The following is a 17,994-nucleotide window of genomic DNA, read 5'->3' on the forward strand; positions in this document are numbered from 1 at the left end:
TATAACTGGCTATGTGGTATATGCTTTGTTCATTGTTGAAGGCCGTACTGTGACCTTCAATTGTTTATGTCTGTGTCATTTTGATCTCTTGTGAAGAGGTTTTTTATTGGCAATCATACCACATCTTCTATTTATATTCACAGCATATTTCCGGTAGACCTATCGTCTTTGTACTCAGCATGGATAGCAATGAGACTGCAAGTGTAGTGACTCAATAAAAAAAAAATCGTCAGACTATGTATGGTATTTTTAATGATGTATTTGATATGACAACACAGTAACATGCATATGTATATTATTCAAAGTTCAGTTTTATTAAATAATGCCCTACATTACTGCAGTATAGTTCTAGTAAACCTGCAAAAGTTTTGCTTAGCATGGATAGCAAATGCGATTGCATGTGACGTGGTATTGAAAAACAAAATTCGATATAACTATGTATGATATTTGCAATGATGTATTTAATATGACAACACAGTAACATGCATGTTAACATAATTCAAAGTTCAGTTTTATTAAAGAATGCCCTACATTACTGCAGTATAGTTCTAGTAAACCTGCAAAAGTTTTGCTTAGCATGGATAGCAAATGCGATTGAATGTGAAGTGATATTAATGTCAAGAACAATTCAGTCTCATTGATAATAACACAACATCACAACATATATCTTATACACCCACAGGCTTATACTCAGCATAGATAGCAATGCGACTGCAAGCATGACATTGAGATGACCACACAGTAACATGCATGTGTATATCATTCAATGCTCAGATTTATTAAAGAATGCCCTACATTACTACAATTTAGTTCTAGCAGTCCCGCTTTAATTATACTTAGCAAGGAAAGAATGAGTCTGCAAGTGATATAAAAAAGATATTTAATATAAATATATATGGCATTTGCAATCATAACTTAAAACTGCCTACTCAAGTGAATACCTAGGCAGTTGTTAGTTTTCCTCTAAAATTAGGTATTGAGTGGTGAAAATTCACATCTTAAGGTACGGATTCGGTCGACACAATACCCCCACCCGCCGCCCCCGTAGTACACATCAATGATTTTTCGCCGCGATCAACTCGGCGAAATTGTTACATGTAGATTGCGTACCAACCCACCACAAACCCAATGTATACCTGAACTTGTCTTAACCCTTGTCGATGTTCAGCGGCAAGAAGAGCAAGGGAATCATCTAATTTAGATTCTGCATAGGATATGCCTAAAAGAACTATACGCTATATTATGTTCATACTTTGAACAACAAAATTATCTTATATCTACCTGAGTGACTTTTACATGCTAAACATGATCAACTGATATACGTCAAACGCGCGATTCTACGTCAGAGCTAATGTAAACATAACTATGTACCTGTCAGGGTAAGGATTCGGTCCAAGTTCTTAAAATATTTCAATCCTTAACGTGTGGATTTAACATAGATAAATAAAAACCGTATAATAATAACATTAACGGTACCAATTCCTGCACCAGATGCGCATTTCGACAAAACATGTCTCTTCAATGATGCTCGTGGCCAAAATATTTAATCCAAAGCTTATATAAAAGATGAAGAGCTATAATCCAAAAGGTCCAAAAAGTATAGCCAAATCCGTGAAAGGAATCAGAGCTTTGCATGAGGGAGATACATTCCTTAATTTATAATAATTTCTAACATTTTGTAACAGCAAATTTTAATAACACAAAAAAATCCGTATTTTCATATGCCAGTACCGAAGTACTGGCTACTGGGCTGGTGATACCCTCGGGGACTAACAGTCCACCAGCAGAGGCATCGACCGAGTGGTAGTAATGACATTAACGGTACTAATTTTCCTGCACCAGATGCGCATTTCGACAATACATGTCTCTTCAGTGAATGAGTTTGTTAAATTTGATATACGTGATTGTTACGTATTTGTTTGTTTTTATACAAGATTATAACACAATGTTGACTGCTGTATCCTTGTTTTTGACATTTTGACCTATTATGTCTGTTTGTTTTGTTAACGCATCATTTCCAATATAATGGAATTTGATGAGACTGTCATACAAGTGAGAGGTTTAACTAGCTATAAAACCTGGTTCAATCAACCATTTTCTACATAAAGAATACCTGTACTAAGTCAGGAATATGACAATTGTTATCCATTCGTTGGATGTGTTTGAGCTTTAGATTTTGCATTTTGATTAGATACTTTTCAATTTGAATTTTCCTCGGAGTACACAATTTTTGTGATATGACATGATATGATATGATATATCGCTGAGCACCATTATTGTCCCCTCGATGCCTTTCTGTATAATGTTTATTGTTAGTTTGATGTCGTGTTGACGTTATCACCCCTAAATATCATTTTATTGACTAGCAATTGTGTTATTAAACATATTGACAAATTTCTAAAATGTTATCTTTACAATACCCAATAAACTTCCAACAAACAATATATATTTGAATATATATCGGAAATTCGATCGAAATTAGTCGTCAGACGGTGGATAGAATCAACAAGTTCTTTGTCTCCGGTAATATTTCAATAGTGTTGATATGAGAAAAAAATCATTCTATCGTTTTATATCTTGTTAATCTATATATTTAAATATATACTTTAATATACATAACACCACGTTGTGTTATGGTGCATTTTTGACACAGCAAAGTTTCGCGGATGGTGAGTAGTGTACATTTCTGTACTTATATTTGTTAATATATTATGAAAAATATAAAAAAAAAGTTCCTTGATTATACCTAAGAAGTCGTTATGGAACTTTGTAAAATATTAAACAAATTTGTTGAAGGAGATTTTGTTTTTAAATTAATTTATCAAAGCTTGGAAAGAGTCAAAAATGATACTTTACTGCCAATTTGTGAACATTGTTAATCAAATATCACTTTATGAAAATGAATATTCTCATATCAAACCAATTGGAGATATTTTTGTTTTATTTTCAAAATGATGTCGTCTTAAATCTCGGAAATTTCATTTTAAAATGTAATTATAATTTTGCTCTACATTATAATAATTTAGTTTTCATTGCTTTCCTTTTCTAATTGTTTGAAACTCAGTTTCTGTGATAAGTTGGGGGGTTTTTCAGGAGGAAATGGAAAGCATTTGTTTTTTATGAAGATTAGTTAAAAAAATTAAAGCAATAGTTTTTAAACTATTTCTTCTATGATGTTATACAAACAAGACAAAATAATTGCAGTTTTTATATCTTAAAATGTGTCTCGGATAAAACACACAAATAGTCGATGTCGGTGTCTAGATTCACAAAGAAGAACAGTTTCAATTTCAGTGCTACGTTGTTTTTTTTTTTTTGTTTTTTTTTCCTAATTTTAAAAATAAAATTGAAAATAAAGTCAAAATATTTTATATGATTTGTTTTTGGTAATTCCTACCATTCCAAACAAAAACAACGTCGTTTATTTCCGTTTTTTTTTGTCTTCTCCCTACTTTTCGACCTTACTTAAGCTTCAGTAAAACATTATCCGACGTCATCGTGGTTTAAACTAAGTTCCTCAATTGTGAAATAAACCTACAGAATGAACCTGCCTCCTTAGTACTAATCTCTAAACACATTTACAGATTATTGATCCACTTTGAACCAATTGTACATTAATTAAACGTCACATTTCATTTCAATAAATATCAAATATTTATTAAATGCTAATGGAGAGCACTTCTTTAAACTTTAATATGTATAATGCAAATTAGAATTAAATTGAAACTTTTAAATCTATCCAAACATTTTAAATTGCCAGAATACTTGACCAATATACATGTTAATATCCGAGTTGAAAAAACTCGAGAAACAAAATTTGTAAACATAATGATACATAATGCACAGAGAGGGATCAAGATGATAGATTAAATGTGTATTGTTTGTCTCGTTTTCGTATAAACTAATCGGATAAATTTTGATGGATTATATGTTAATTCATACATTTAATCCGGGATTAAGTAGGACAATTTATTATTGTAATGAATATGACAGCTCTGCATTTGGGCATATGCGTATAATGTTTTGATAATACAACAGTGTGCTTTGTAAATATTGGAGTCTGTTGCATTCAATGATGTTTAAGGTTTGTGGAAACATTTTTTTGTTCAGTATATGTCAGGCAACACTCATTATCATCCATGCACTAGGATAAATTACTAATTTTGTTTCGTTAGTCGGGTTTCAAAATTGGGTAAATTACCTGAATGCTTAATGCTTGTAGAACGTCCAGTGGTAAATATTTAATGTATGCTCTAGAAGAGAAAACAAAAACATCAACAATACATCAAAAACATAGGTTTGGCTAAGTTGGTCGACCGAGATAAACTAGATCAAAATAAAATATGAAATATGAAATAGAATGAAAATGGCTTATATGGTGCGTATGACAGTATGCATACTAATAAATTAAAAAACAAATGGTTAAATAATGAAATAAATATGGATATAAAGACATAAAATAAATACAGCTATAATGACATAAAATAAATAGGGTTAGTAACGACTAAAATTAAATAGGGCTATACGACATAAAATAAATATGGCTTTACATGTAAAAAAAAAGTATGGCTATATCAAAACATTAAAATGTATGGCTATATAACGACATACAGTGCATGTGGTTACATGATAACGACATCAAGATCAGGTTTTATAATGACACTAAGTGTGTGCATTCACGGCACCAATACTTTACTGCAACGGATGCGCTTTTTTTGGTTTAATGTCTCTTAAATGATGCCCGAGGACAAAATATTTGAAAACCATAATCTCAAAATTGAAGAGCTGATAAAACCAAAAAATACAAAACGTATAGCCAAGGTTGGGCAAGGAGTCAGGTAGATACATTCCTGTAACACAATATCCGTATTTTCAGGGCAATCTAGAAGTATTATCTACTGGGTTGGTGATAACCTGGAGATATAAAAGTCTACTAGAAGAGGTATGGACACAATAAGACGACCCTATCGATATCGCTCAGATTTTGATTACTTAGTCTTGCGTTGCATAAAGTTTTGTAATGATTATGTGTAAGAACTGACGTAAAAAATATAAAGTCTTCTAGTGCGATATATCAAAGTCTTGTGTTGAACAAATACATCTGGCACTGATTTTACAACAGAATAGGTAGGGTTTATCCTCTAAAACACTGTCTAGACTTTTCACTACAACGCAAGACCTTTACACCTCAAGCGCTATAGAATTTACTTTCGGAGCTAGAGTTTCAGTCTTCATCAAAATACTTGTTATGCAATATCGACTTTTTTTATTTACTTGATACCAATAGGTATTAAGACTTCGTACTATGGTAAAGTTTTGTCTATAAGAACATTACATTAAATGACCTGAATTGATATATGTACTGCTATGACGGTATAAGACATTACGATAAAAACGTCAAACTGAAATACATCTATGGACGTGGTAACGGTATGTGATATGACTCCATTGGGAGAGGACCTGGACTTGATTTGAATGGGAGTTTATGAAGGGAAAGGGGCTATATTTGTACACATTGTCCTTAACCATTGTCTTGACTGATAAATCTGTATTAGGTAGCAGACCTCCTATTTCTGTATAGTACTAGTAACAAAAACTAAATTTTAGTATAGAAGCATAAATATAAGCATTAACTGTTAAAGGAGTTTTAATCAATGATTTTCAATATTAAAGTAGACTTCGCCACCTGAAGGCACGCCCAATACTGCACCAGGTACCTCATTGGTTTTTGTTTCGCTATTAATGCTGCTGCCATGACAATATGATGGGACAACAACCACCCGGCGTTGTAGGAGGTCGAAACGTATTGTTCTTCACACATTCATTTGATTTTTTTAAATGTTTAAATAAGATATCGATGCCATTATACAACAAACAAAATTAACTAAAAGAAATTAGATATTCGATAACTTTGTTAGTGCAAAGGATGGGTTTTAAAAATGACACATGGATCTTATTCAGAGCTCAACATTAAAAATGCAACATTTAAAGCTTTAATTGCAAGCAATTATAAATCCTTTTGTTGTCATAAAACATGTTTAAATATTTAATATAAAACATAATACTTCAACGAATTAAAGTGAAAGTCTATCGATTGTGTATCAAATAGATTAACACGTTATTCAATTGGAATTTTTAAAAATAACAATTTCGCAGTCACACACATATGACAAAAAAGCATATACAGTTTTCATCATAGCATTTGTTGAACGTATGTATTACTTTTTGTAGTATCTTAGGAGGAGGGGACATAAAATTTATACGGGAAGAACTTCAAAACATGTATCAGAAATATGACAGATATTTTTCATTTGGGTGATATGTTTGAGCTTCTGATTTCATTTTTTGATACGGTACATTGCAATTTGAATATTCCCTGGTTTCGATATATTTGTTATTTTACTTTTTACATGTAATCTTAATCTTATAACTGCCAAACATTATTTGGTATGAGGTTCTATTCTTCGTAAGTATCGGGTTCACTCAAGACGGAAGGAATCCCAACATATTCACTTCCTTACCAGCTGATTAAGCGGCCGAGTTGAAATTTTTTTTTTCGTTTTACGAATAAAATTGAGAAAGGAAATGGTGAATATGTCAAAGCGACAACCACCCGACCATAGAGCAAACAACAGCCGAAGGCAACCAATGGGTCTTCAATGTAGCGAGAATTCCCGCACCCGTAGGTGTCCTTCAGCTGGCCCCTAAAATATGCATAATAGTACAGCATTACGAAGACTGTTTAGGCTTCATTTTCAGTATATACAAAGATTCGTAAAAGGAACGACTTTCATAGTAATTATAGTTGCTATTAAACATCCTTGGTCACCTTCACGCAAAAGGTGGTAAATGATGCCTAGGGGAGTATTGTGTTGAAGTAAACCAGACAATGTAATGGACATGAGAAGAAAAAAACTATCAGTGCAATAATCTAAAAAAAAACTGAAGTGTATCCTGCAATGTTCATCGAGTGGAAGTGATTTTTAATTGTCATAAAAAATAAAGACATTTTATTACTTGAAAGATATTACACCCGAATACGCAGATGATATTCGTCTTTTTTTTAACAAATGCTTATGATATTGTTCAGATTCAGTCGGAGGCAACTATTAAATATTGCCATGTATACATATATATTCGATAGAGGTTAAGAACTATATGTCACCGTGCGGCCTTCAAAAATCCATGCCGCATAGTAAGATGTTAAAGACCTCGAAATGACAAATGTAAAAATGAAAGAAACTGATTGATATATGTACAATAATTTAATTTTGGATGTAACGCGTCTTCTGATTGTCTGACGTTATTTTGTTATGAGTCCATAGACATAATTTAGACATGTGACCTTTCTTCGGTTTAAATTAGAATTTAGAATTAAATTATAAGAAATGACTGTAATATTTTTTAATATCCATTCACACCTCATATGATATACCGAGCTAGCACGTTGGCAAAAAAAAAATGCATCACCACCTGTTCCAGTTAAAGTATCAATGTTGGATTCTAACTATTAGAACCAGATAAAAACACGTAGACATCTTGTTAGCACTGTACAAAAATGAAGCAAATGACGTACAAAAGTTTAGACCGAAACAAATCAATAGCAAATGTTTAGCTTTGGCATTTGTTTAAACACCCACTTACATCTTATTAGTTACATAGTGTGCTAGTGACCCCATATATACCGTATTACGTCACTAGCACACTATGTAACGGATTTATCTTACTGAATATCTTAACGTGTAAAATCTAGACTTGTGATCTATCAAAATGAGCAAGCTAGTCTTCAATACTGTTAGAATTAAGAAACTACTTCCATTGATCCTACAAGAATAGGTTTAAATGTGTTAAATGAGTTTATTTCAATCTTAATCATCAATGTCTTCGTCTTTTGAAACCTTTAAGATTTTTCTCAGTTCCGTTTTGTTTTTATAAAGGGACGTAACACCACTACTAGCTGTGTATGAAATAAGCCCCGCCTCCCTACTTACTAATATCAAATAAACACGGTCTTCACGCGGACGCCTTTAACCAATTACATATATAGGAGGTAAGATCAAGTTGGTTCCTGGTTTCGAAATATATATTTTGTCCTGGACTTGATAAGAACTTTTGTGAGAAAAAAAAATTAAAAATAAAGTTTAAAGATTATTTTGACGAATATCACAGTGGGGAATCAAATGGGATGGCGTTTATATTTTTAAGAGTGCTTTTTAAAATTGAATGTCTGAATAAATTCATTATAACATGTTTAATTTATATCGGAAAATAAGTTGTATCACAGAAATACTGCACTCCGAGGAAAAACCAAAACTGAAAGTTCCTAATCAAATGACAAAATCAAAAGCTCAAACACATCAAACGAATGAATGAAAATTGTCATATTCTTTTTTTATTATTTTATTGATTTTTTTGTGTTCAAAGTACAGTGCATACATACATTTTTACAAGACATAAGTGAATGACATGACATATATGGCATTAATATACTATTGATATTATGCAAATAAGACATGGTAGAAATTTACAGGTTAGTTGTGGACGTTTCGTCCCCGAGGGTATCACCAGCCCAGTAGTCAGCACTTCGGTGTTGACATGAATATCAATTATATGGTCATTTTTATAAATTTTCTGTTTACAAAACTTTGAATTTTTCGAAAAACTAAGGATTTTCTTACCCCAGGAGTAGATTACCTTAGCCATATTTGGCACAACTTTTAGGAATTTTTGATCCTCAATGCTCTTCAACTTTGTATTTATTTGGCTTTTTAACTATTTTGGTCTGAGCGTCACTGATGAGTCTTATGTAGACGAAACGCGCGTCTGGCGTATAAAATTATAATCCTGGTTCTTTTGATAACTATTGTGTGAATACTCAGTATATGATCCGTCTTAAGAATACTTTTGAATACATTATAATATAACCATATAAAAAAACAAATAGCTTCCATAAATCTCCCCCATCTGTTGACAAATGACTTTAGAAATATATAAATATTTTAATATCTCCAGACGTATTTTTAAAACTTTAAGAAAAGCTTGCACAGATATGAACAGTCTGTCTAATTGTGTGTTCTTTATATTACTAATATAATACTTTGCCTGTATAATGCAATAATTTAAAACTAAGTTATCAGAATTCAATACGCCAAAAAATGACACTGTCTTTATTCAAAAAAAGTTTTACTCCAAAAACTGAATACCACCAATTAGAAAAATCTCTCCAAAATTGTTTTATTTCTGTACATTAAAAATCTTTATGCTCTATAGTTTCTATTTCTTTACATCTGGCACATTCATAAGATAAGGAAAGTTTATATGTTTCAAAAAGATAATTATGTGAGACTATTCTGTGTAGTAGTTTATCATGTTTATATTGGAAAGCGTGTAGTTTGCTTTCTATAGTACATTTGAAACTATTGTTCGTCACTAATTTCTATATTAAAACTTTCTTCCCATCTTTGTTGTGAAATAGGAGAAACACTTCCTCGATTGATAAAAGAGAATATACATCTTAAGCAAATAATTTACTGATAGGCATTTTTTTATTCTCATGCTCAAAAACGAATCCAAATGAGTTGCTGCAAGGTGACATGTGTTGTTGTTATAACAAATCTTTCCAGTCACATGGTATAGCTAGCTTAATAGATAGAATATCTACAAAAGTGACATTCAGCTTATATTTTTTTGTAAACAGCGTCATGAGACAAAAATTCGCCTTTATCATCTACAATATCATTGATGAACCTTATGCCTTTCATGTACAAGATCTGTAGAAAATACTCTTTTGACCAATTTTGATAAACTGATTGAACCCAATAATTTCTTTTCTAACATGAAATGCATTTAACGGGATGAAAATACCCTTGAAACGTGTCCAAGCAGATAGCACTTCTATATAAAAAAAGAGGTGCTTTTAAGTTCAAAAACTCAAACTCACATCTGCTCATAAATAAATCCTCTAAATCAAAAAGGGTAAAAATGCTTTGGAAACATGTTTCCATTTGGAGTCATGTTCTGACAGAAATCTGTTTACCCACATAATACGAAAGGATACTAGCTGTACTTCAAAATTTGGGGTTAGTCCCTCCCCCCTCGCTAGGAGGCTTTTGAATAACTTCTGATTTAACTTTCAGAGTACTACCATTCCGTAAAAAACTATTAATATCACGTTGTATTTTAATTACATAAGATTTTGGTACATGTGTAGATATAATAACATAAAAAAGCTTCGATATTGCAAGTGAGTTAAAAATTATAATTTTACAAATCAAGGAAAGGTTTCTGATCCTCCACAGTTTAATTATTGATTCCATCTTTTCTATGCATGTATCTAAATTAGAACAAACCATTTCTTCAAAAGCATGAAATCTTAAACCTAAGGTTTTAAAACCATCTGTCAATTTAATAGGAAGGGAACCTTCTTTGTAAAATTTATTTCTTCCAATCCATGTTGCTTCGGTTTTAGAAAAATTTACTTCTAATCCTGAACACTTCTCAAAATCGTTAAAGGAGTCTTATATTCTTGATGAGGCACATATTTTATTTTTGGTTACTGTTAAAATGACAAGTCTAACAACGATGGAAATTTCTTGCTGAGGACATCTTTCAAAACTTAAATTTAGAGGTTACGGATTGCGCTGATTTTTAAATACACCGTCGAATGCATTGAAATCACCTATTGAACTTTGTCCATTTTCGAAACGAGATTCGATCGTTCGTAATTGGTTCGCCAGTGTTCTACTGAACTACTGGAGACATAAACATATCCAAAGTTACATTTCATATTGAATTAGAATGATTGTTTTAAATAAATGCAATAATACAGTGGTTATAAATAAATGCAATACTACAATGGCTAGCTAAATTGATGACCGAGAACAATAAACAATTCACTCTTCTAATGAAAATCAATAATTAACCAATGCCGGGCACAATACTGATCAACATTTATTTCTAAACAACAATCGTACATTGTAAATTAACTATTTATTAAACAGTGTTATTATAGATATACACGGACAGACGCGATGATTTATTTTAATCATTCACAGAGATAATTGCATTATCATAAACTAATGTGAAATTGAAATTTATCAGCAATTATCTCTGTATTTCTGAAGCCAGCGATAAACAATTGACAGCAATTCAGTTATAGGACAATATAAATGATTGCTCTCTCTGCACATTTTGTCTAACTTTTCAGAAGCCAGAGTTTTTAATATTTTCCTTCGATGTTATTTTAGAATTTGATGCGACTGTCATACTGTTTAGCTAGCTATTAAACCAGATTTTACCCATCTTTTTTCTGAAAACATCCTGTACCAAGTCAGGAATATGACAGTTGTTATCTAATAGTTCGTTTCTATGTATGTTTCATTGTCGTTTGGTTTTTTTTTTTGTTGTACTATATTGTTCAGTTGTTTTTCTCTTATAGTTGAAGTTTTTCCCTCAGTTTTAGTTTGTAACTCGGATTTGTTCTCTCTCAATCGATAAATGAATTTTGAACAGTGGTATACTACTGTTGCCTTTACTTATTACAATTTCTGTTTGTATTAGAGGTTATTTCTTATTTCAGACACGATTTGATATGAAGAAAAAGAAGATAAAGCCACCTATAGATGAGAAATTGTTCTTCAGCCTCCGTGGCACGTCAATTCAGAAGAAACCCTCCGTGCAGGCTCAAGTGGAAACTTTCAATCTCTATGGAAACTTGAGAAAAGCTCCCACAGAAATACATAACTCATTACCATCTTCAGAACGTGAGTAATGTTTGGCAGTATCTGCTTACCCTTCCGGCGCATCTAAGATCCCTCGGTTGTTCAACTTTAATCTAGTTTGATGAGACATATTTTGTAGACTGTTTTTGTATTTCGTCATTTTTTCATGGCGTTATCTATTTATCCACGACTTATAAGTTTGCCATTCCTTTGATTTACGTTTCTCTCTTCACGGAAGTCTCAGTTTCTAGTCTAACTGGTCTCATCTGGGGAAAAATTAAAGGTAAACATGTCATTCATTTTCATTCAAATATAAGCTCTATCATTTTGATTTATTAAAGGTAAACGTGTCATTCATTTTCATTTAAATATAAACTCTATCAGTTTGATCTAGTCCTGAGTAAACAGTTGCAAAAAAACAAAAAAAAAACATGCAGTATATCTAATTTTGTTAAATGCTTTTTTCCCTTAAAAAGACCAAATGGTTTTCAGCACATATCAATGCCAAGCATACCGTCTTTGAACAATATATGTTTCTTATAACTGTAACAGCTATGAGGAACTAAATCTACATCAAAACATTAAATTGAACATGGGGAATATTTCTGACTCGTATCACTTTTTTCATCAATTTATTTACTATATGCACAAACAAATATAGCAATATGGACAAATAAACATAACATACAATTTTATTTTGTTTGCTTTTCAATGTTGTCAATTCAATGGTCACTAGACTTAGTCATGATATTCACGCCATTCGTTGCAGTTCATTTTTCTTCTTCTTTTTCAGTGATAGAGAGAGAAATGAAATATATTTCTTTTGATGAGGAACGAAGAAATAGACCACATGAAGTTGGCTACAAAGACTTTTACCAATACCTCACTCCAACTGTGACCCCTGTAAGGAAGAATAGAGAAATAACATCTAGCTAACACAGCCTAGATACATAGTGCTATTATTTTCATTTTCATATGCATATATTTGTGCTATTGAAAACTTCATCACATCGGATTTATGGGGCCGAGCAAATATTTTCCGGTGGAAATGGAGCCGCGTATATCCTTATATTCATTTCATATCTGTATTTAAACTTTTTTGTACGGAACAGATAGAGATAGATTGGAATATAAAGGAAGCGTCGAATTTTCTTTTACATCCTAGTCTCTTTAATTATGTTCTTAACCATTTTTTTGAAGTAAGCGGTATTATGTTTCCTCTCATAAAATAATGACGATGTTTGGGTAATCTGTTGTTACCAGTGAACAATTCTATTTTGAAGTTTGATCTCGTAATTGAAAGGAAAATGTGTCTTTTTGACGAGAATATGTATTTGCATGTATTCCTCCAATGCTTTTCTTTCTGTTAAAAGTCTTTATGGAAGATACAAGTTATTCGAACTTTCATTAGCAGATTAGTTTATCCATTAAGTCACTTTGTGTACATCGGTGCTGGAAGTATAAGTGAAATGAATACCTAGAATGAACGTCATAACAGATGTCTGGTTTACAAAATTCTGATATATTCCGTGCTGTTATTTAATACTGATAAGGTATTTGTACTATATTGTTGTATTGAATAAATCTTAAATTGGTTTTCTGCATATGCTTACCATTTGTTTTAAATACTGCACAATAATAGTCACCAACGTAAATATCGATTTATGGTTTCTCAAACGTTTGTACTGAGACAATCTTTCTTTCAATAAAACCAAATTTATAAATCTCAAAAAGAATATAGAATACTTACACTTCAGTAGCACCTGCGATCACCACAGATGATTGTGGTGTTGCGTAAATCTGCAAATAAAAACAACAAATAACTAATATGTGCTAATGAAAAAAACTCATAAGAATTGTATGTTACGGTTTTGAATTAGAATTTGGAATCTTTGACGTCATTTTGAAAAGGTGTTATTGACTGTTCATTTGTAAAGGGAGTTCATGCACCATCTGCCTCCAGTTACTGTCTATATCTATATGAATATGTCATCAATTTGTACGAATATCAGGCTTTCAAATTACCGGTTTTACCCAAAATCGGAATCATTTTGAGCAAACAGCTTACATAAAAGAAGTGGTACACATGCACTAGTAATATATCACATGATCATGGCACGTAATTATGAAATCTTTTTAATCAGAAATGATCAAGACCAAAAGTTTGGAAAGCCTAAAAAATAAAATAAAAACTTTTAAAGGAATAAAATCTACTGGGTCTGAACAGAGAGGCAAAGGGTTAACAGTATACGTCATTGGGAGTTTCAAACTTAAAATAAATACAATAAAACATCTATGAACTAGAAATCTAAAAAATCTTAATATATCTAATTCATCATCCATGTCCAAAAGAGTCATCTACTGTGCAGATATTATCCTCATGGAAGGAAAGTCAGCTAACTGCAAACCCATTTCACAAAACGTAGAATCTACATTTTACGGCTTTTAAAACAAAACACATACAAGATTACTATCTTTAAGTAGCCTATTGTTCGCAGCATTTTTTACCTGATTAAATCAAATATATAATGAAAAATACACCTTCATGTGCTACTTTTAGGGTAAAATGAGGTCGAAATTTTGTATATTTATATATTTCGGATTTGTGGCCGTATTTTACTTTTTGAAAGAAAGACATATATTTTTTGGTTTTAAAAGATAAGCACGAATTGTTTTTTGTTAAATAATTTGTAAATTCTGTATTTTATAAGTATCCTAAAAATTTATACATTTTTTATTCAGAAATAATTCATATTTATCAAATGTTCATGAATTTAGAAAAAAACATAATTTTTTGTTGTATATTTATCAAATTTTAAAAAAATGCACTATTTACGTGTTCACGAAAATTGCCGCTTATAATCTTCTCGCGTAATCAAACCAAACGGCATTTTAAAAAAGAGGGATCCATGAACTCGTTTTCAAATTAAAAAAGTTTGAATGATAAAAATCAGTCGAAAACTGAATATTTTCCCGATAAGTCATAGTTTGACGTCGCGAAAATAACAATTTACGTTAGCAACGTCATTACTTCCCCTGTAACTGTATCGTATACCCTTAAACGAACATGGTTTTAAACTAGTAATTTTGGGGCCCTTTATAGTTTGTTGTTCGGTGTGAGCCTAGGCACCATGTGGAAGGCCGTACATTGACCTATAATGGTTTACTTTTTTTTAAATTGTTATTTGGATGGAGAGTTGTCTTATTGGCACTCACACCACGTCTTCCTATATCTATATATCACATAAAACGCTATTTCAGAAGATGCAGTCAAGAAATATGAAAAGGAGTTTTTAGGAGTTGTCGTTGATTTCACTAAATGTATTGAACTTTAGTGTTAGTGAGAGATCAATATAGTTTCTAATTAATTTTTTCACATTATGGCGATTTAGTACAGATATGTCGTATAGCTAAGAGTATTTTCTATCCTTTACAATCTGTAAGTTGTACTCTACAATTGAAATCCAATCAGTAAAAATCATCACCAAACAACATATTAAATGTACAAGATGCTTCAGATGAACTGTGTCCAAGAAGGTGGGACAATGAGTTCTCGTTAGTCGCTTTTAGTTATAATGTGTTTCATTATAATAAAAATTATCACCAAACAACAAATTAAATAAACAAGCGGGTTCACATGAACTGTGTCCAAGAAGTCGACAATGAGTTCTATTTGCCATGGTCGGCTTTAGTTATGACGTGTTTCATTATAAAAATTATCCCCAAACAACAAATTAAATAAACAAGCGGGTACACATGAACAGTGTCCAAGAATTCTAGGAAACCCGTCTACAAATTGTAAGATGTATAATATATCAATGCACACAACATATGGTTCTGAAATGATTTTGGCCAGTTAATGCTTTGGGGGAGAGGGCAACTTTTGTTTTAGAACATTTAAATCTTGAGATTCACAAACAAAGTATACCAATTTTGAATGAGACAGTGCCTAAGCGCTTCCTGCTGAACAAAAAGAACACTAATGGAATGAACTCAAGATAGAAGCAGACTAAATGGTTTTTTTTTCAAATTAAAGTCATTATATTCTAATTGTTTTTAAAATAGAATAAGATCAAAATGATTATCGTATACTCAACTATTAATGCCCAGCCAAAGAATAAATTATGACGTTTCTTTTATTGGAAAACAAGTTAAAAAAGAACAAATGATAATATAAGAATAAGATAGTTTATTAGTATAAAATCTAAACAATCGGATTTTTACTACATACAAACACAGATAAATAACAAACAATACAAATATGTAACATATACAAAACATAATAAAATGTTAGACGTTATACCTCCCCTTAGCTTACAATGACTATATTTAAAAGAACAGCTGATTTACTCTATTTTATTGGTTCATATTTTAGATAATATTACGATGAACAATTACAAAACTAAAGCGAACAACACAATAAAATAAAAAAGACGATTCGTAGGAGATATGTCAAAATGTATAACATGAAAAATATTTTGTCGTAATTGATATTCTTTAAATAGTTGATTTGTTTCCCTCGGTTTTAGTTTGTAACCCTTTTTTTCTCTCTCTCAATCGATTTATGTCTTTGTAACATCGGTACACTAATGTTGCCTTTATATGATTCCACAACTAAGAAATAAGTTGTAGAACTAAAGATATGATTACATTGTTATACTTCTTGACAAAAAGTTCGTAAAATATGCTAGCTTAAAATCCAGTTCCTCCTCGTGCTAATTCAATATACAACTTTTTTTTTAAATTTAAACGTCACTAGTGAGTCTTTTGTGGTACATAATTTCTATCCTGGTATCTCCGATGAGTTTATTTACAAATATTTTGGCGATGCCACTGCAGGTGAATTTTTTCTCTGAGAGTATCGCCAGCCGTGTAGTTGTCACTTCAATTCGCCGTTTCAGAATCTAATGCATTCATGGTAATATTACCAAAAGTGTACAACAGTTTAAAACGTTGTGATTGGTTTAAAACGTGATAAACAATAGAAATTCAACACATGACGTGACGTTATTTTCATTTTGGTGTACGAACAATGAGATTATCCATAGTCCTCTAGATTCTGAAAAGGCAATTATCATTGGTACGTTTTGAATTATAAATTAACTGTTCACAACACTTGAATATTTTGAAATTACTAAAGATTTTCTATGCATAGAACAAAATACCAAAGCTGCATTTGGCAAATATCAAACTCAGTGCTTTATTTGTCCTTTTTATATTTGTTTTATTCGAGTGCCACTAATGAGTCTTTCGTAGACATAACTTCAAAATTGTTAGCATGGTGTCTATGATGAGTCTATTATACTGTATCATACATATTAACAAACAATATATCAAATATCAAAGGGGATTCAAAGGCAGAAGTGTCAAAGAGTATGACAAGTAGTATTCAGCAGTAGCTGTCTTTAAATAAAATACGTTTTAGTTTAGTCTTTCATGTTATTTGATGATTGTTGCAAACAGTCTCAGTTTATGAGTTTTGAACAGCGGTATACTACTGTTGCCTTTATTTATGGTGGGTTCTTGTTGCCCAGTCTTTCTATGTTGTGTGTTGTGTAAAGTTGCTTATTTGTTGGTCCTTTACATTTCTTTTGGAAAGTTTCTTTTTTCTATTTTTACCAACTATGGAATATTTGATCTCTACATAAGTTTACGGTGTCAATATTAAAATAACTCTACATTTAGACCTAAGTTTCTAATTTATAAAAAAGAAGATGTGGTATGATTGCCAATGAGACAAATATCCACAAAAGACCAAAATGACACAGACATTAACAACTTTTTTAACAAAGCCCATACCGCATAGTCTAATTTCTTTGTTTTTGACTTTTTTTTAACTGTGTAGATTGGGGTTTCTATCATTGTCGCAAACCAAACATATATTTTAATAATGAAAAAAAATACTTCGACTTTTGGGAAATACAGGAACATCAAATCTAAAACTGTGGACACCTGCTCCAGTGTTATTTAATGACGACTGGACTCGATTAGTGAAAGTAAACAACTGATGTTTGAAAGTTAAAACATCTGATGTTGAAAGTTAGAACAACTGATGTTTGAAAGTTAGAACAACTGATGTTTGAAAGTTAGAACAACTGATGTTTGAAAGTTAGAACAACTGATGTATGAAAGTTAGAGCAACTGATGTTTGAAAAATAGAACAACTGATGTTTGAAGGATAGAACAACTGATGTTTGAAAGTTAGAACAACTGATGTATGAAAGTTAGAGCAACTGATGTTTGAAAAATAGAACAACTGATGTTTGAAGGATAG

The 17,994-nt window shown here is 31.5% G+C and overlaps 1 protein-coding gene across 1 annotated transcript; it reads left to right on the forward strand.

Moving 5' to 3' along the window:
* The first annotated feature begins 3,925 nt into the window (after window positions 1–3,925).
* LOC143042315 (uncharacterized) lies at window positions 3,926–13,324 on the forward strand. The gene is made up of 3 exons (XM_076214584.1): window positions 3,926–4,084; window positions 11,579–11,762; window positions 12,514–13,324. Exons 1-3 carry the CDS (start codon window positions 4,073–4,075, stop codon window positions 12,654–12,656), a joined length of 339 nt encoding a protein of 112 aa, XP_076070699.1. The 5' UTR covers window positions 3,926–4,072; the 3' UTR covers window positions 12,657–13,324.
* The last annotated feature ends 4,670 nt before the right edge of the window (window positions 13,325–17,994 follow it).

Source organism: Mytilus galloprovincialis, chromosome 8, assembly GCF_965363235.1.
Source record: "Mytilus galloprovincialis chromosome 8, xbMytGall1.hap1.1, whole genome shotgun sequence".
Taxonomy (NCBI): domain Eukaryota; kingdom Metazoa; phylum Mollusca; class Bivalvia; order Mytilida; family Mytilidae; genus Mytilus; species Mytilus galloprovincialis.